This window comes from Anguilla anguilla, chromosome 4, assembly GCF_013347855.1.
Source record: "Anguilla anguilla isolate fAngAng1 chromosome 4, fAngAng1.pri, whole genome shotgun sequence".
NCBI lineage: Eukaryota > Metazoa > Chordata > Actinopteri > Anguilliformes > Anguillidae > Anguilla > Anguilla anguilla.
The window spans coordinates 11,494,791-11,514,414 of NC_049204.1; the positions used below are offsets into that span (position 1 = coordinate 11,494,791).

Below are 19,624 nucleotides of genomic sequence, written 5' to 3' on the forward strand. Positions count from 1 at the left end.
TTCAAACCTTGTGATGCTTTTACATTTTTCGTTTGACTCAGTTGTTGCACTGCCTGTCATCTCTCGTCTCTGCTATTGCGAATGGCGCGCCATTACCTTACTGCACTAAAATATGTCTGCGCGATGACAACGCCGTCCTAGGAGTCAAGAATAAGCATTTGTAGTTTTCCGGACATTTTGCACTTTGAAAATGGCAATACGCGGCACAAAATGACGGGTGTTTTCTCAGATTGGTGTCCCCCGGCAAACGGAGAGAAATGGCCTGGGTTTAGTGCCGATTTTTCCGCCTGCTTTGCGCTTCTGTTCCCGGGACTGATGGGAGTCTTTGTGCAGTGGATTTATGGGTCCATAATTCCGCCGATCCAGCGCTCGCGCACGGCGTGCCGCTTCGGGTCCTTAGGCTCCGCCCCCCCCCACCCCCACCTCCATCCCCATCCCCTGTTCCCTTTCGCTGCCACCCAGAACCAATCAGACGCGAGAGGATAAAGAGGAACCCGAGGGGCGTGCAGACGTGGCCCATGGCCTCGGGGGGGGCGGAGCCTCCGTAGCGCGATGCGCCCATCTGCCGGGATGCCGCCCCGCGTCCCCCCCCCCGGGTGTGGCCCCGGCTCCAGCAAGCTGCCCGCTCTTCCCCCAGCCCCTCCGGGCTAGGGAGGGGGTGCAGTGGTGCGTGAGCCGCTCAAGCTGTCCACCACCTGTCCCACCCCTAGTTAAAGACACCCCCCCCCCCCCCCATCCTCCCCCCCTACCCCGAGCGCTCGGATAACGCAGAGCGGTAACTAGCGGCGACAGAAGCGCGTCCGCCTGCTGTCCCTCGCTTCGCTGTGATGTGAGCGGGTACTTTTGAGGCAGCGTGGTATGCTGGGAAGGGAACTGGGCACGTAACCTGAAAGTCACTGGTTCAGTTCCCAAGTAGGACACTGCTGTTGTGCTAAACCTGAATTGCCTCTGTATGTATCCAGCTACATCAATAGATACTGAAAGTTATTCTGGATCAGAGCGTATGCTAAATCCCATGATGGTGGTGGTGATGGTGATGATGATGATGATGATGAACCTGCCTTTTACACCACGTTATTGATGTGAGGCCGAACGGTTCCATCGGCGGTCGTGCTGTCCGTAACACGTTCACGTTCATTGCAGGTAAAGTGCGACCAGTACTGGCCCAGCCGAGGTACGGAGACCTACGGCATGATCCAGGTGACCATGCTGGACACGGTCGAACTGGCGACCTACAGCGTGCGCACCTTCGCCCTCTACAAGGTACGTTCCCGCCACCGCCAGCCCGCGCTTCGGGTACGCGCTTTCCTGCCTGTTTCTGCCCGTGGGCCGGATCCCAGAACGACACGGTGTCTGAGCAGCGGCTCAGAGGGGTACGGATTCCCACCGTGCGTGAGAGCGATGGGAAATCCCCGATGCTCACCGTTCGTCTGCCTTTCGTTTTCACCTCCAGTCCAATCCGCGCTGTTCTACCATTTGTGACCAATGTTACAAGATCCTGTCAATTTAACCTTCAGGCTTTGGATGGACTCATTAGCTCTTTGAAGTGTAGGCTTTTTTAGAATGCTTCTGCAAAATTCTAGGTCAGTGTTCTAGAACTCCATTGCTTTCAACCGGTAGCTATTGTTACAATAATAAGAATGTTCAGTGAAAAACGTTGTAATTACATATGTGTGATGTTAGACCTTTAAAGGGTTGATAGCTAAACGGGCGGAGGGGAAGCTGAACGCCCTGCCGGGTGGATGTAAGTGGGGAGGTGGGGGTCTGAGCGCGCCCTCTCTCGCTGCGACAGAACGGCTCCAGCGAGAAGAGGGAGGTGAGGCAGTTCCAGTTCATGGCCTGGCCCGACCACGGAGTGCCGGAGTACCCCACGCCCATCCTGGCCTTCCTGCGCAGGGTCAAGGCCTGCAACCCGCCCGACGCCGGGCCCATGGTGGTGCACTGCAGGTAGGCCCCGCCCCGCCCCGCCCCTTTCGCCCTCCGCATGCAGATCAGGTGTGTAGTTACCCTCGCCATTCACTGTGACTGTTCCGTCGTAACGTGAGTGTGTCTGTGTGTATCGTTAATGCTATGGGAGTCTTTATAAGTGCTTGCAGAGCATTGTTACCCTTGAGTAACCAAGTGTGTATTTGTGTGTGTGTGTGTGTGTTTGTGTGTGTGTATGCACATGTGCGTATGTGTTTATGCATGTGTGCGTGTGTGTGTGCACGTGTATACTTTTGTGTGTGTACGCGTGTGTGTGCGCACGCGTGTGTGTGTGTGTGTGTGCATGTATACGTACGTGTGTGTGTGTGTACGTACGTGTGTGTGTGTGTGTGTGTGCGCGTGCGTGTGTGTGTGTGTGTGTGTCTGTGTGTGTGCTCTCGCGTGTGTGTGTGTGTGTGTGTGTGTGTGCGCGTGCGTGTGTGTGTGTGTGTGTCTGTGTGTGTGCTCACGCGTGTGTGTGTGTGTGTGTGCATGTATACGTACGTGTGCGTGTGTACGTACGTGTGTGTGTGTGTATCTGTGTGTGTGTGTGTGTGCTTGTTTACGTACGTGTGTGTGTGTGTGTATCTGTGTGTGTGCTCAGTGCGGGCGTCGGCCGGACGGGCTGCTTCATCGTCATCGAGGCCATGCTGGAGCGCATGAAGCACGAGCAGTCCGTGGACATCTACGGCCACGTGACCTGCATGCGCTCCCAGCGCAACTACATGGTGCAGACGGAGGACCAGTACATCTTCATCCACGAGGCGCTGCTGGAGGCCGCCACCTGCGGCAACACCGAGGTCCCCGCCCGCAACCTCTACGCCCACATCCAGAAGCTCACCCAGGTCCCGACCGGGGAGACCGTCACCTCCATGGAGCTGGAGTTCAAGGTAACAGCTGCTCCGCCGGGGAGCCAGCCGAGGTTCTCCCCGGCTTCGCCGCGCCCTTTCCCAGGGAGGTCTCTTGTTTGCCCCTGGTTGTCTCGTTAGCGGCACTGCTATCTGGGGGTAATTAATAATCGAGGTAATTATCTAGGTGATTCGTACCCCTGTAGGAACAACTCTCGGGGCAAGGTATATAGGCTTAGCCTTAGCCTTAATCTCTAGCCGCTAAACTTTAACCTTCCTGACTCCGTTTACTGTTTGTTTACTTATTGATTCCCAATGATTCTTCTGGACTTCCTCTACCCTGAAATGGATTGAGTTTGCTTTTATCGCGAACAGACCGAATGTTCGAGGTGAAACGATGCCAAGAGCCGAGAAACGCTCGCAGACAGGACGTCCGGACGAAACGGTCGCAGCTGCGCCAGGTCCTAATTTGCGCAAAAAACCTCGCGCAGAAAGACGTGTGTAAAAACCGGCTCTCACATGGAAGCAGTTCATATATAACCGCTCCTCCCCGTTCTCTCATGACATGGCCGAGCGCTCCCGCGTCAACGGCCGCCAGGCTTTTGCGGGCTCGTCGAAAGGTGCGGGCGGAGAGGGGGGGGGGGAAAGGAGAGAGAGAAGCGGCGGAAAGACTCGCCGGTCTGCCCGCCGATCCCGCCGACGAGCCAATCGGGCGCGGCGCGGGAGCAGCTCTGCCCTGTGAAAGGGGGCGTGGCCGCTCCACACCGCGGGCGCCCCCGCTGCTCTCCGCCGCTCCGGACAAAAAAAACCCTCCCGCCGTCTTCCCGGGGTCCGCGCAGCAGCCCCAGATTACACGGATCCGACTCGTCGGGCGAGCGGGGTGATCGCGAATCCGAGGCGGGTATAATGAGGTTCTCGACGCCGGGCCTCCCGCGAACGTGTTTCGCCAGCGGTTCTGGGATCGACGCTCGCCTGACGTGCGGCAGAACGCACGCGTTAGGGCGGCACGCTCGGCAGGGCCCGTCTACCCAAACGCAGAGGGAGACGAGTTGTGCGTTTCCTTTCTGAATACGGCTACCCCGAAAAGTGTTAAATGCGTTTAGTGTTAATCAGTTTAACCATCAGGGTCCAAGTTGAACTATGCGGTTGTTCCCTGTACTTGGACCGGTACTTCTCTCTAGGGGTTTCGTCATACTTGTTCCTGGTTATGGTTATACACTTTGTTGTACGTCGCTCTGGATAAGAGCGTCTGCCAAATGCCTGTAATGTAATGTTTAACTGTGCATTTTCGAGTCACTGTCAGCGTCTTTTTTCTCTTATTGTGTAGTACACAAAATTTGCACGTGAAAAAGGGGTTTCATTTCTGAACAAGGGACTCGAGGGATTTTCGTTTGTCAGGCCCATGATAGTTCTGGGCATCCCAGAGCCCCCAAACAGGATCTCAACTCTTAACTTGTCTCTTGCGACATTACCAGAAGATGAGTTGCAGCTTCCAGAAGCAGCTGCTGTCATCCCCTTAATGTGCTCTCGGCATAAAAGCGTTTTAACCCTGTTGTCCTCCGGTCAAAAATGACCCTATCCTGCCTTTAACAGCAGCGAATATGACCAGAATTAGCTTATTTCAGCATGAAAATTGATTACTTTTCCTGTGAAAACCTACCCTTAGAAAAAGTTAAACATTGGCCTTTTAATTACATTTTTATTGAAGTGGTACACCATCAGAGTACAAAGTCTTATGGGTATTTTCTAACCCTGCAGTTATGAAATCAGAAGTCATAATCAAAGTTAAATGCCACACGTTTTACTGCAAAGAAATCTATTATGATGTGTGTTTTGTAGTAAATACAAGTGGTGTAGACTGAAGAAAAGCAGGCACTCTGGACTGCTGCAACACAAGGGTCAAGTTGCCCAACGCTCACTGTGTCTCTGTGTTTCTCTCCTCCCTGCCCGACGAAACCCACCCAAAAACCCACCCGACAGAGACTGGCGAATTCCAAAGCGCATACCTCAAGATTCATCAGTGCCAACCTGCCCTGCAACAAGTTCAAGAACCGGCTGGTGAACATCATGCCCTTCGAGTCCACCCGCGTGTGCCTGCAGCCCATCCGGGGCGTGGAGGGCTCCGACTACATCAACGCCAGCTTCATCGACGGATACAGGTGCGCTCGGCAGAGTGGGGGGGGGTTAGAAGGAGGGGGGGGGGGGGGCAGAGCTTTTCACGCTCGCCGAACCGCCTTTTCGATCCAGAGTAATCGGATTAGCGGCCGCCGCGTAGTCGCTAATGGCGGGGGTGGGGGGGGTGGGGGGGGGCGGCCTGGACCCCTCTTCGCTCGTTTCGTCTGGGAAATGAACGACGCCCGTTTTTTTTTTTCCCCTGGTTTCTGTTTTTCCTGCTTCGGCTTTGTTATGACAAACTTAATTAGAATAATTTGAGCGAAGTGATTGGCCGTCATTACGGCTGCCGGCCTGCGAGCGGCCCCTCCGCCCCCGGCTTCAACCGAGCGTGGGAGCGTTAATCATTCCCTCGGGTTCGCCGGTCCTTCTCGGCGCTTTACCTGTCCGACGGACTTTCTCATCTCCGACGCCGCTCGTTTCCGAGTTATCGCTCATTTCAATGCCGAAGAGAGAGTAGGAGGCAGAAGAGCTGTGTTTTTTTTTTTTTTTTTCTCCCCTTAATGTAATAACGCTTGATGTAATAATGCCCGAATGAGATGTGTCACTCTTTCTAACCGGAACCTGCAGGAACAACCGCAGAGGCTCATCCCAATTACTGCCCCCTAAAACCTCAATGAACACCACCCCTGGGACACCCTGTCCTTTATTAAATATCTAAATCCCGTCATTACGGTAATCCCCTAAGTGGATATTTTAATGAAATTTTGCAGGAATTCGGTTTCCCCATTTTGTGGCGCTACATGATTTTTTCGTGCTCCGCTTTAATTCCGGTTGACTGGCCGGGCCCCTAAGCAAATTAAAGTGGTTGACTGGCCTTGTAATCGCTATAGGGTAATTAAGGTGCTTTTTTTTTTTAAAGGGCACGCCTTAGATATTTGGGTTTCGGGGGAACCTTGCTAATGTTCATACGCTACTGAATACTCCCGGCCGATTCAGCCGTCAAACGACACCCGTACCGGAGCGCGGTGCATTTGAGGCCGAGCGGAGCGTCGTGTTTTAAAAGGCCCGTCGGGTGTAAACCGCGAGGGAACGTCTCTTGACCGGTCTGTTCCAGGACCCTTCCGTTCCGGTTTTATTCCACTTTATTCCGCGGCGCGCGCTCCTAAAATCCGTCCCTCGGCGGTTCCGGCACGTCGCTCGCGTTAAAAGCCCGAAAACGCCCGGTCGTAGCTTTTCCGTCAGAAAGCCCCGGGCGGGGTCGTCCCCCTGAGGAGGGGATCGAACCCGAAGGCCGGCGGGGCGCCCAGGCTTCCGCGCGAAGGCCCGGCGTCTTCGCTTTTCGGTTCCCAGCAAAGAAAGTGAGGAGGGGGAAAGTTGGGCTTCTCGCTCTCAGACTTCCTCTCCCCGCTCTCAGACTTCCTCTCCCCCGCTCTCAGACTTCCTCTCCCCTGCGCTCAGGCTTCCTCCCCCTCGTCCTCCTCCCGCTCCTCCGCGGTTCTCTTTGTGATGTGCAGTAACGGGCCGGAGGGCTGCTTTAATCTCCCAGTTGCACATTATTGCCTCCCCTGCAGCACCTTCATTAGTTGTTTACCTGCAGCTGTGCGCAGGGGGATGGAGGAGGAAGGGGGGGGTGGGGGCGGACCCAGCAAGCCCAATGCCGCCTTTTACAAAAGAGCTGCACTGCCCTCTGGTGGTGGCTGAGGGCAACCGCGGCTCACGGCGTCGCCGCACCCTCAGTGAAATTACAGAGAGGGGAAATGTATTCTCTGCCGGTACCTCGCTGAGTTGCATCATCAGAGTGAGCGCGGCGCTAACGGTTACCCCGCGTCAGGCTCTGTCGCGGGTCTCAGCACGCGTTACGGTAGGCCCCCCCGGGAGCCCCACGGGGGCCCGAAAGCCGGCAGGTTCTCACCGCGCTCTTTCCCCCCTTGCCTCCGCAGGCAGCAGAAGGCCTACGTCGCCACGCAGGGGCCGCTGGCGGAGACCACCGAGGACTTCTGGCGTGGGCTGTGGGAGCACAACTCCACCATCGTGGTGATGCTGACCAAGCTGCGGGAGATGGGCAGGGTGAGCGCCGCCGTCGCCGCCGGCAACGGCGCGGAGACCGAGAGCACCGAGCGCGCTCCGCCTGCCCAAGGACACAGGCCTGGCTGAGCGCGCTCAGTGCGGACGGCGGTTCGTCTGGCGCCCGCGGTCAACGACCTTAAAAATCCCATCTCTTATCACTGTGACTGTTGCTATGGAAACGTAGTCCTCGCTCACTTTTCGCTCACGGCCCGTGGGTAAATGGTGTACCTGGGTGGGCTGAACGCCCCGTTCCCCCCCCCCCCCCCGTTTATGCATGCTTACCTCACTGTCGACTGTCAGCGAAGGAGGCGTTTGATTGGCCGCGCTCGGTTTAGGACAGACCCAGGTCTGCGTCCGATTGTGACCGCGTGCTGTTGCGATCTTCTTCACAGGAGAAGTGCCATCAGTATTGGCCCGCCGAGCGCTCGGCCCGGTACCAGTACTTTGTGGTGGACCCCATGGCTGAGTACAACATGCCCCAGTACATCTTGAGGGAGTTCAAGGTCACTGACGCCCGGGTAGGTCACCTCCAGCCCCGCCCTTTTCTCCATGGGAACAGTCCAGTCCGTTCTGCCACTCTGTGTGTTCTAACCATTCTGTAGGCAGGTGTGTAAGGTTGCTGGTGGTACCGTGAGCTGAAGATACAGAGAAGTACACCGCACTTTTAATGAACGAGCGTGTCTTGGGTTAGCACGCACAAGAATTGTGTAGTTACGCAAGGAGTCCTGCGGTTATAACGTCTTCAAAAGTTGTTTGAACGTTCAAGTGGTGTATTTGTGTAAACTCGAATACTTCAGAATGTGTCAGATCTGTAGGGCACATTGAGTGCACGGTAACATCGCTGGAATCTTCCGGAACAGAAGCTCAAGAGATCAAGCACCCCCCCAGGGACGTAACAAATTTTTTCGCTCTAAAAATAGATCACGGTACTGAGAAGGCTGGAAGTGTCAGAGTCACCCTCCACATGTTAGTGTCACACCATATGGAGAACAACCTACAGACACGCACTCGGTCGAGAAGAATCATGCCTGCGTGCGCGTGTGTGTGTGTGTGTGCGTACGTGTGTGTGTGCATGCATGCGCGTGTGCGTGCGTATGTGCGCTTGGGTGTGTGTGTCTATTTGCGCTTATGTGTGTGTATGTGTGTGCATTGGCTTTGTGTATGTGTGTGTGTGTGAGAGAGAGAGAGAAAGGGAGAGACAGTGGCAGAGAGAAAGACAGAAAAGAGAGAGGGAGATCGAGAGAGAGAGAGAGGGAGAGAGAGACCGTATTAGAGAATGTCTGTGCAGTGCTGCCAACAGCCCAAGGTCCACAACCTTCAGTCTCTCTTGACCTTGCATCTCTCTTGTACCGACAGCAGCACTAATAGGCAAACGCATGTTCACACCTTCACAAAAACCGGATCGTGCTGGAAATTTTTTACTCTGTACCGAATGTCAAAATATATGCCCTAATTAGTGATAGTGACTAATCGTTCTGTGACAAATGTCTTATCGAAGAATGTAAAGATGTTCTGAAGTTAATTATATAATATGGTTGAAGACCGATTGTACTGTGACATTCTTGCATTCACTGCACTTCCTGTTGTCTTGGCCTGGCTCTCTGCGCCTGTCAGATGTCTGCAAGTTGCTGCCATTTTGTCTGGTATTTAGAAAAACAGCACAATGGCATTTCAATTCTCCTTTGTCCCCAGTATAGGGGATTTATTTTCTTTTCTAAGCGCTGAGAGTTATACCATGGCAGGCCACTGCGGGATACTGTGAAAACAGTAGGCTCCAGAGGACATAACAAAATTTATTTTGCTGGTGAACTAAGCAGCCAAAATATACTGAGCGCCGACAGAAACTGTATTTATGTATTCTTATAGAAAAGTGTATATTTTTCAAACTCAGTACGTGTGCAGTATTCGACACCAGTTTTTGGGTCTAAATTGGATAAAGTGGATTTGACAGCAGCGCAAAGATGACATCATGTCATTAGACGGGGAGCTGATTGGACACAGGTAATGAGGTCATTTTGCCAGGTCAAATGCCAACATGCCCTGTTTACCAAGAGATCAGCGCTTTGGCGTCAACGTGAGGGTTTTTTTTTCCTCTATGGGCGGGGCGATTGTATTCAGATTACATGCGCATCGAGCGCAACTGTTACTGATTTTAATGGCAGACAAGGATATTCCATTATCCATCTGTGGGGAACGAAATGGATGGAAATGTTTTGGCGTGCTTGTGTTTGTATTTTCCATTTGGTTCACAAGAGCGGAAGCGGAGGCTACTGAAAGAAGGGAGAGAGAGGTCACTGACTGCAGCACTGCCACCGCAGATTTTACAGAATTTACCATTGTTAGATACTTCCATGTGGTTGTTAGGAAGCTAGGGTACTATCTCTTGTTTCTGCTTAATTTCCTATTGCATGATTGCATTGCCACAAAGGCATCATTGCTATAATATTGGTACAGAAAAGATAATCTAGTTTGTCTAAGATGCCAATCTTTGGTTGAATTCACCTTTAACATGTTGTGTAGCGTATCACAGAACACAAGACTAATGTGTATTTTGAGGTAAATCACTTTATGAAGAGGACAGAGTGGGATTTATCGCCTCTGATGTTATACCTGAGGCAAATGAGAAAAGGCATGTAACTGAGATCTCATGACCTGCTTTCTCATTGGTCCTGCAGGACGGCCAATCCAGGACCATTCGCCAGTTCCAGTTCACTGACTGGCCCGAGCAAGGAGTGCCAAAAACGGGCGAGGGATTCATCGATTTCATTGGGCAAGTGCACAAAACCAAGGAGCAGTTCGGACAGGATGGACCAATCACAGTGCACTGCAGGTAAGAGGCACAGGTGTAATGTACAGCACATACCAGTATTGTTCCTTCATGGACTTAAGCAGTCAGCTGGCACAAACTGTGCTGCTCATTCTTTCACTTCACGAACAGTTGGCTTGATAGTGTACAGAAGTACCTCAAATACTCGAGCCGTATGGGGCTATGGGGAATGGGGCTACTTCAGGAATTTGAAAGCGACATCAAAGCACACCCATTTTAATTATACCGTGATCATTTATTGAAACGGTTACTTGCTTTACTCTTGTCTTACTTTAAGGAAGTTCACATTTTGTTGCTGTAAGTTAAGCAATAATTAAACAAGCCGTAAGCTGGATCTCACAAGAACGTTCGTTTTTTTAATTCAGTGCGGCCTGTCCAAAAAAACGCAGTATAAAAAAACAGCATTAGAATAACCTGTCTACAGTTGACAACAACTGGCAGAAAATGCTCCCTGTCTTGTATAAAATCAGAACATTGCAAACTGCAACTTGAAGCCAGCGTGAGGGAACATTGAAAGGGAGTTAGCAGTCCGCGGACACACAGCCTGAAACTGACTACCCAGCTGAACTTAAATCGATTTTGAGTAACACACATTTTAGTGTGTTTCTCAACACGTTGACGGATGTTTTTTTGTACCGGAACAAGAGAACACACCGTTGTTTTGATTGCACCATGCCTCTCTCTCGGAGACTTGCAACCGACTCGCTGACTTTGAGTGGATCCATGATGGAGAAGCGCGTTTTTGTGTTTTTTTTTTTTTTTTTTTTATCCTTGAGAAGCGCGACTCGTTTCTGCTTGATTTTCACTTTTTTGCCTCGCTGATAAGTAACTGTGAGAATCTGTGTATTGTGTAATGAGGAGCTTAAAAATTGCTGACGCTGCTTCTGGGTTCGTAGTTTGCTCGGTTGGTCGGTCAGGCGGTTTAGCCTGAGTTTCACTTCTCTGAGCTTCTGCTGTTATTGAAATCGTCAGACCACCTTTCGACTACAAACATGCATTGATTGTTATTCGTACCGGCTAAATGTAGCGTTGCAACACAAATCGTGGGGATAAAGGTAATCGAGAACAGTGAACTGAAAATGAAGAAATCATTTTTGGGGGAGGTTGATCAAGCTCATTACCTGCATGAGGTTCACTTGGGATCATTATCATCGTAATTTTCTGAATTTTTTTTCCTCGTCTTCCACTTGGTTAATGCTCGTATCAGCACTGACATTGAACTGTGTGTGTGTGTGTGTGTGTGCTTGTGCATGTGTGCGCTTCCGTGCATGCGTGTGTGTGTGTGCGTGTGTGTGTGTGTGTGTGTGTGTGTTAGGGTTGAGCGATATATCACAACGGTAATTATCGAATTCAGTAGCTCTCGTTGCCACCGTGTGTCGGTGTGTGTGTGTGTGTGTGTGTGTGTGTATGTATGTCCCACACAATACGTAACAAGCGTGCCTCCCTCCTGCAGCGCTGGTGTGGGCAGGACTGGCGTCTTCATCACCCTCAGCATCGTCCTCGAGCGCATGCGGTACGAGGGCGTGGTGGATCTCTTCCAGACGGTCAAGACGCTGCGCACCCAGCGGCCGGCCATGGTGCAGACGGAGGTAAGGCCCGCGGGGAAGTGCCACCGCAGCCGTGAGAAAGGGTGGAAAGGCCCGGGAGAGTAAAAGAAAGGGGCGAGTTAAACCATGGAGAGTTAAAGAAAGGGGCGAGTTAAACCATGGAGAGTTAAAGAAAGGGGTGTGTCTATCATGGAGAGAGGTTAAAAGGGGCGGGTCCATCGTGGAGAGAGATAGAAAGGGGCGGGTTAACCATGGAGAAAAAAAGAAAGGGGCGGATCCAAATGGGAGAGGTAAAGAAAGGGGTGTGTCTATAATGATGGAGAGAGAAACAAATGGGTTTGTCTATCATGAGAAGAGAACTAAAGGGGTGGGCACTCCATTGACAGAGAAAGAAAGGGGCATGTCTGTCACGGAGAAACATTTCTGCACATGTCTGTTCATTTCTCCACTACCGTCTTTCCCGGACGGGAAGACTCCTGTCTTCGGGATCTGAGCGTTTTCTCCGTGTCCTCTCCTCCTCAGGACCAGTATCAGCTGTGCTACAGAGCGGCCCTGGAGTACCTCGGGAGCTTCGATCACTATGCAACGTAACCACTCCCGGGGCAGCTGGGAACCCTTCTCTCTCTCTCTCTCTCTCTCCCGCTCAGCCAAAAACCCACCCACCCACCCACCCACCCGATTCTGTGCGGGGAGCCGGCGGAGGAGGCGGGGCGCGGGGCGCGGGGCGCGAGCAGAGATTCGGCCGGCCCAACCTCCCACCAAAAGCGGTCCGCCGGGACCGGCACAATGAAATCGCTTCTAAACCCTCCCCAGAAAAGAACAGCCTCGAACAGCAATTCTGGTTGCTGCTCTGCAACCTTCAACATCCCTCCCTCGTCATAGCAACGCAACCGGTAGCACATAATATTTGGGCTTTTTTATTATAATCATTATCATCAACGTTATTATTATCATTACCATTGTTATTATTATTATAGCCATTGTTGAAATGATATCATTTCGATTTTTTTTACAATGATTTACACTGGTTATATTCTTTTCTAAGTCTTAAAGGCCTAGTGGGCCTGTGTTTCCATTACCAGTACTATTTTTTAATTTTATTTTTTCTTTTTAAAACTTTTTGTAGGTTATTTTAGCACAAAGGACATGTATTTTTAGCATGTCCGTATATACTAATACTGGAGAGCCACTATTCTCTGAGCTGCTGTTGATTTTATTTTTTACCATGATTATATTATTCAAATCTTCTTCTTTTCTTGTGTATAATTGGTCTTTTCCAGTGGAACGGGGGGACACACTTTTATAAGCCTTTTCACTTCCTGGTACTTTATAGAAAGAATAATTATATAAAAAAAAGATTTAAAAAGCATATCCCAGAGTTAGTGGATCATATTAACCCATTAAGTAAAAAAAACTGAATTAACCAATGAAAAAAAAAATCAGCCATGTACAGATTCTAGCTTTGCTCTCGATAGCTGTTAACTGTGATTTCAAAAGGGACACCAGTTGCTTAAAGACCTTTTCACGTGGCGAAAGACAGGGATTTGGGGACGGGGGCGTGTCCTGCGACTGCTGGCGACGCCCCCCTCATTTACGCCACCTGTCCTGCTCAAGACTGAGTTGGGAAAAATGAGACCACAAAGTAGAAGGAGAAGCTTGTTCCTTCCCCCAAAAGTGGAAAACCAAGAGGCCATACTCCACTCCAGTCATATGTATGATGAAATACTGCAGCAAGCAAGAGAACCCTCTTCCTTGGACTGGCTTGCTATTATCTTTATTTTAAATGTAATATGCATATATATACATATGTATGTATATGTATATGTACATATATATACATATATATGTATATGTATATGTATATATATATATATATATATACACACACACACATACATATGCATATGTTCTTGCTATCCTGAAACAGCATTAACTATCATTAATTATTCCACCTGCAAATATTCCTGGATTTTTTTTTTTGTTTTGTTTGTTTTTTTGACAAACCAACGATGGGATCACGACGAGGACTTTGTCCTTGAATCAGTAACGGTACAATGCTATTACTCCTGTGTTACCACACGGCTCTCACTGAAGCACAGACGGACGGTCTCCTCTGAGCGCTCGGCGAAGCGGCACAAAATGGACGGTGGAGGATTTCTACACTTTAATCGGCGCTTTCCTTCTTTGGAATGGGTAGAGTCGCGGAAGCAAGGCGAGCTTGGACCCGAGGAGCCGGAGGTGTCGGCGAAGCGTTCGTTTTTACCTTGTGTACGCATAGTGCTGTAGGGGTTCAATCTGTTGTATACACAGTCTGTTTTCTATTTGTTAATAAAAAAAAAAGGAGAAGAAAAAAAAACGTTGCAAAGACCTTCATGTTAATAAAGTTGAATAATTGGGTTTTGTACAACTCAATTGTCATGTTTCTGTCCCCGCGGGGAGCTCGGTGCGCGCACCTGCGTGAGCGCGTGCTTGATGACTTGTGAGGTCAGGATGACAGACGGGCGAAGGCTCCGCCCCTCCGTCCAGCTGCATGGCTATTCGAGGCCCCTCCTCAGGTAAGGGCTGGGGGCCAGGCCTGAGCCCTGGTGGAGCTTGGGTCAGCCGAGCCCCTTTATGGCGCTGCGTTGCTATATTTAGCCGCTTAGCAGAACGCTGTATTCAGTGTCACAATGCTTCTGTGTGTTATGAGTCATAACTTATGACCTTCCGTTTGCAAAGGCCGTTAATGTACCTTAAGTGGCGCTGTAGCCGCCCGTCACCTGCAGCCGTCTGGTCGATTCCTGCTTTCTGCACTGCGCTACGCTTCGCCACCTGAGGCGGGATCAAAGTGAGGTGCCGTGCTGGAAGACCCCTCGAACGTGCGGTCGAACCCCTCCGCGCTTGGGAGACTTCAGATCGAAGCTAGATTGCTGTCGAATTTGACTTGTGGAAAAAAATGTGATTGTCGCCAGACGACTCCCTTGGAACGCCGCGTTGCGGGTTCCGGCTGTTCGGCTTAGCTAGCTTCACCAAACGGGAGACCTTTCATAACGGAGGATCGAACGGCTGCTTTCAGACAGGACGTGTTACGCGCGTGTTGATCGAGCCCTCACGCAGACTGATGGCCTTGCATCAGAATGCAGGTAACTCTGGGACATGTTCAGACATCTACTGACTGATGCTGTGAGTGCAAATGTTCCCACGGCGATAATGCGCCCAATCAGAATCGTCCGCTTCCAGCATGCGGTTTATAAAGACGACCTCAGAACCGAGCGGCACAGTCCCTTTTGCTGACGGCGTAGGCAACAGGGTGAACCGAGGACTAAATGCCATATAGATTTTAGGTCCGAAAACTGGAGCTTTTGATGTATTCTCCAAGCGGCGGTCATTGCACTGGAGAAGAGTTGTTTGCAGGAACTATAGGTCAAATATTGCGGTCAGTTCCCTCCTCCTCAGTGCCCTTCAGTCAACACAGTGTAGTAGACTGAGTAAATCTGGGGGTTGGGAGTCTCTGTTAAGCTTTTCTCTGACAGGATGAAGCCTATGGACAGAACACATGCCCCTTCTCCTGCACTCTTGTGTCACGTATTGACGTCTGAGGCCTTCATGTAGTCAGCCCTAGCGGCTGCGCACCTCTCCCCCGTTAATTTAAGATTGCAAAGCGAAGTGATCACTGTAATTTTACAGGCATTTTCAGTGGAGCGTTATGTCCCAATTACTGATCTTGAACGTCTAATAGTCGGTAGGGCACTCAACTTGACGTGGAGGTATTTATATCTGCCGGATAATCGGATGGTCTTTGCTCTTGTCTCCATTAGCACATCCATGCAAGATCATGTATTGTTTTTTTTTTGTTTTTTTTACTGGTAATATTTTTAATTTCCTTTAATGGGTCACTTGAAATGCAAATCAGGAATTGTTACATTTTGCTTGTTGTCAAAACAGCTGGAAAACATCCCTGTGTAAACCTATATGCAGCACTAAACAACAGTATCTGTCTTTCATTAATATTCAGCAGCCTTGGCTCACACCCCATTGTTCGTGTTCAATGAATTATTCCTCAGTTGCGAAATTAAGACGTTATTTTATAAATAAAACTGTGGCAATGATTATCAGTGTGGATAATTAATATGCATGTACCTGCATGCTTCCCAACTCACACAGACATCTAAATGATTGTGGGGTAAATTCCAATGTCAAACTTCTCATATCTCATTGCTGGCACTTTGAGGACATTGTTTTGTTGTGATTATGGTTGCTGGGTGTTCGTCAAAACGGAAGGTGATTTCCATTTTTAATGTGTTTATTCCCCTCTCCGTCGCCTGTTCTCCGTGGATAGGGGGACGGGAATCTGATCCACTGGCTGGCTGCGTGCCCAAATGTAATCGGATTGAGGGGAATCAATGCGCTCTACTCACTTCAATCGGATTCAGATCTGATGCAATTACAGCTGGGTGCGGGCGGGGCTCGCCCCCGGCGGATTGGAAAATCAAAGCCGCTGCTTTCTCAGTCGATTAAAATGTGCACAGCATTAATAAACGGTAAGATACGCGGCGGTAATCTGCCATAAAGGTCGCGGAAGGCCGCAGAGGAACAGAAAGTACGAACGCGCAGCAGTCGCCAGCCCTCTGGAGTTGTAAATATTCCACGGCGCATTTTGTAACGGGGTTCTGGTACTCGCCTTGTTTCTCCATTACAGCGTATGCATTAGCACATTTCCCATTTAAATAATGGCCAGGCGTGGTTATGATGTTTGACACTTATCCAGTTGCCCCACCTCAAGCTTAGAAGTAATGGAATGGAAGCTAGCGTAATGATTCAGTGGGAGAACTGCATTCTTACACTGTCCAAAACGAGACTTCCTTGTATGCGCAGTAAAATGTCCAGTATTAATTCAACTCTAACAGTGTTAATTCAACTCTTTCACAGATAATATTTGGTCCCGCTCTGGAATGTGGGACCAAATGTTATCTGTTAAGAGCTTAATTAACACTGTTAGAGTTAAATTAACACTGGACATCTTCCTGTGTGATGGTGCTGGGGCTTTTGGTGTTGCCAGCTTGATGCTTGTTACAGGATATAGCAGACTTCTTTTTAGAGTGTTAGGAGAAACTGAAGGATGAAAGAATAATGCCTGACTCGTTCAGGAGCGCCCCTATGATTGCAGTTTTACATGGGGGTTAAGAGTTAGTCGGAGAGCTAGCCGAAGGGAATATAGATGGGATTAGTGTGTAAGTGATGAGCAGAAAAGAGATACAGCACTCGGATTGGTGAAGGGTCAGCAAGATGCTTTTGGACAAATAATTAGCACGGTGAGAACATTACTCTAAATCCTTATCTCCTGCTCTCTTTCATCTGTATTCTTTCCAAGGCTTTCATCTGTGCTGACTTGCCAGTGGATTCATTTTTCATGCAACAATTATCTTTCCGTGCCTGTCCTTTGGGAAATCTTCAAAGTCACCACTGGATGGCAGAAATGTACAGGTCTGGTCCTTGGGCTCTGGAAACTGCAAGTTTCAAACTGAACAATTGACCGGTCACCGGGAATCCAATTAACAGTTCAACACAATTTCAGTTTTGATAGTCAGATTAAAATGATGACTATTTTGTACATCGGGATTTCTGTATTGTATCTGCCTCTGTGTACACATTCAGTGTAATTCACATCTGGATTGGATATGAGCCAGCACTGTAGGGTTGTTTTAAATATGTCATCCCCTTTCTAATTAGGCCAGTGTCTCTTAAGAATGTGATTAGCCTGGAGAGTGATACTTCTACACCATTAATTAATCCCTATTAAGCCTCTTTACTTAGAGAACTGGATTCCAGCAGCCACAGATACTTTTCAAATTGTTAATACAGTTCACAGCTATAATTTCTCATGATTTAAGTTGTCATTTTCATTAAAATGGATCCCTTGGTATTAGACCCACTGAAATTTACAGAGCTGTTCAGGAGGGCTTGCGTTTCTATTCTTAATATTGTTTCTAAATATCAAAACAATCCTTCATTGCACACAAAAATTGTCTGGGTCAATTGAAAACATACAATAAAACTAAAATTATATATATTTTTAAAACCCCAAGACGTAATTCCTTTAAAGATGGGAGAACTGCAATGGATAATTCAAAAATGTGGCTTAAAGAATCATGTTCACTCTGTGGTTCTAGCAAGCGAGAGGTCGTCATCTCAGAGCCCATAAACTTGATTATCTCATGTTGTCATCTCATTACTGGTCCAATTTTCCTGAGTGTCTTCTGTAAAATTTACCTCATAATAATTCTCTTAGTTTTCTTGAAGCATGTTCATCTCCAGATCTGATGAACATGATTTATACTTCTGCATTTTTCTTTATATGCCCAATTTCATGAAAAAAAATTAGCCGAATCCTGTGATTTGATTAGATCTGTTCGTCTGAGTTAGGATAAATGCTTATTGGAAATAAAGGTCAATTTGCATTATAAAGCTGTAAAAATAACAAGCTTATTCAGAATAGTTTTCTGAAGGTGATGACTCTGATATGTAAATAATAATGCTCATCATCACAACTATAATATAGAGCATTAGCCTATTCACAATAAAAATGGTTTGCTGAGTGTGTTTTCTTTGGAAATTATTCTGGATATTAATTAGACTGACATTTGAATTTCACAAATACCTGAGTATACAACAAGAGTACTGCTGTTAACTTCCATAATTTAAACATACAGTTTTAATTAAAGGTGGTGCAGTGGGTTCGGTGGTCTTGATCTCTGTTGCAAATGTGTAGTAGAATAAAATCTACTTTAGCAATCTAGCAATGCATGTTCAACACTTTAATGAAAAACACATCAAGGCACTATGGCCCTCCTATATGTTTGCTTGGCTGCTGGTGAAAACAGGCTGTTTGCCATGTGCTTTGACAATGGTGAGATAGCATCCAGTTTTTGTGAACATATCTACTTGAAAAACCATTTATGACTTTTTTTTGAGTATTTATTGTCAGCATATTTAAGTTATTGTTGCAGTGGAATTCTGTAGTTTTTGGAATATTGTATACATGTTTTTGTGTGAATAGTAATAGAAATAGTGTGCACTTGTAACCTAACTATCAGTTGTATGGTTTTGTCTTGTCTGAGTAATTCCAGTATTTTAAGATCAGACGTGAAATTTTTCAAAGCCAGCTGCTATGTGATTCCACTATTGCTTTGGAAGTGTGTCTCTGGGGACCCAATGTGCAAGCTGGTTCACATTCCAGCTGAACTTAGTGGGTCAGATTTCATTGAGCTCTTTAATATCTTTGTAGTTGTTTGTCAGATATCTGTGTATTTGTGCTACAAATAGTATTTCTTATTTACCCTGGTACAATTCAGAGAGTAGTCATTTGGTAGATCTTTTAGCCAAAGTAACTTACAAAAAGTCAATTTTTAGATGGAAAGCAAACACCCCCGGATTCAGAGACAGTTATATCAAATAGGTGCCACTGTCGATGAAAGGTACATGTCTCGAGACCTGCAAAATGAAGAGAGAGAAAGGTAAGTGGTTTGTTTTTTTTTTTAAACATAAACTTTGAGGTGTTTTGTCAGAAAATGTGTGGGGGTTTAGATATTTTCAGAAAACAGCCAGTGGATCTGCCTTCCTGGACAGAGAAGAGGCTACAAGGACTGAGCTGTGGCTACAAGGTGCAGTTGCTGGGAGTTGAGGGAGATGGGACAGTCAGGGGATGCTGAACTGAGAGGTGTGGTCAGAGTGTATGATGTAATCGTTTTCTGAAGGTAAGGTGGGGCAGTACAGTCAGCAGCTTGGTATGCCAATGTGAGTGGTTTCAGTTAAATGCGGACTGCTACTGGAATACGGCTGCTGGAGGTTGTTGCGACAAGATGGCACCCCCCTCCTGCAAATGCAGTGGACAGGGATAGAAAGTTACTCCATGTTGCATGATGTGCTGGGTTTTGAATAAGTGGATACACTAGAAAATGTGAAATTATTAGGCCTGGCTAATCGCAGTTGGCTTTCCAGTTCATCCCAAAGGTGTTGGATGGGGTTGAGATCAGGGCTGTGTGCAGGCCAGTGAAGTTTTTCAACACCAATCTCCACAAAACCCTTTCTATATGGACCCCCCATGGGCATTGACATGCTGAAAAGGAAAGGACAAACTGTTGGGGAAGCACAAACTCTAGTCTAGAATGTGATTGAATGCTGCAACATAGAGATTTTCTATCACTGGAACTAAGGGGCTTAGCCCAAACCATGAAAAACGGCCTCAGACCAAGGGGGGTCCAGATAGTGGTCATTTG

General features: G+C 48.4%; 1 protein-coding gene across 21 annotated transcripts in view; it reads left to right on the forward strand.

Annotated features, from left to right (window-relative positions):
* ptprfa (protein tyrosine phosphatase receptor type Fa) overlaps positions 1-15,458 on the forward strand; it is a 226,059-nt gene extending 210,601 nt beyond the window's left edge. For all 21 annotated transcript variants that reach the window (XM_035412987.1, XM_035412983.1, XM_035412990.1 and 18 more), the window contains 9 exons: positions 1,144-1,263; positions 1,793-1,947; positions 2,570-2,855; positions 4,794-4,972; positions 6,869-6,995; positions 7,388-7,513; positions 9,671-9,825; positions 11,276-11,411; positions 11,892-15,458. In XM_035412987.1, the coding sequence (XP_035268878.1) occupies positions 1,144-1,263; positions 1,793-1,947; positions 2,570-2,855; positions 4,794-4,972; positions 6,869-6,995; positions 7,388-7,513; positions 9,671-9,825; positions 11,276-11,411; positions 11,892-11,960 (1,353 nt within the window). In that variant the 3' untranslated portion in view covers positions 11,961-15,458. The remainder of the gene's footprint in view (positions 1-1,143; positions 1,264-1,792; positions 1,948-2,569; positions 2,856-4,793; positions 4,973-6,868; positions 6,996-7,387; positions 7,514-9,670; positions 9,826-11,275; positions 11,412-11,891) is intronic.
* The last annotated feature ends 4,166 nt before the right edge of the window (positions 15,459-19,624 follow it).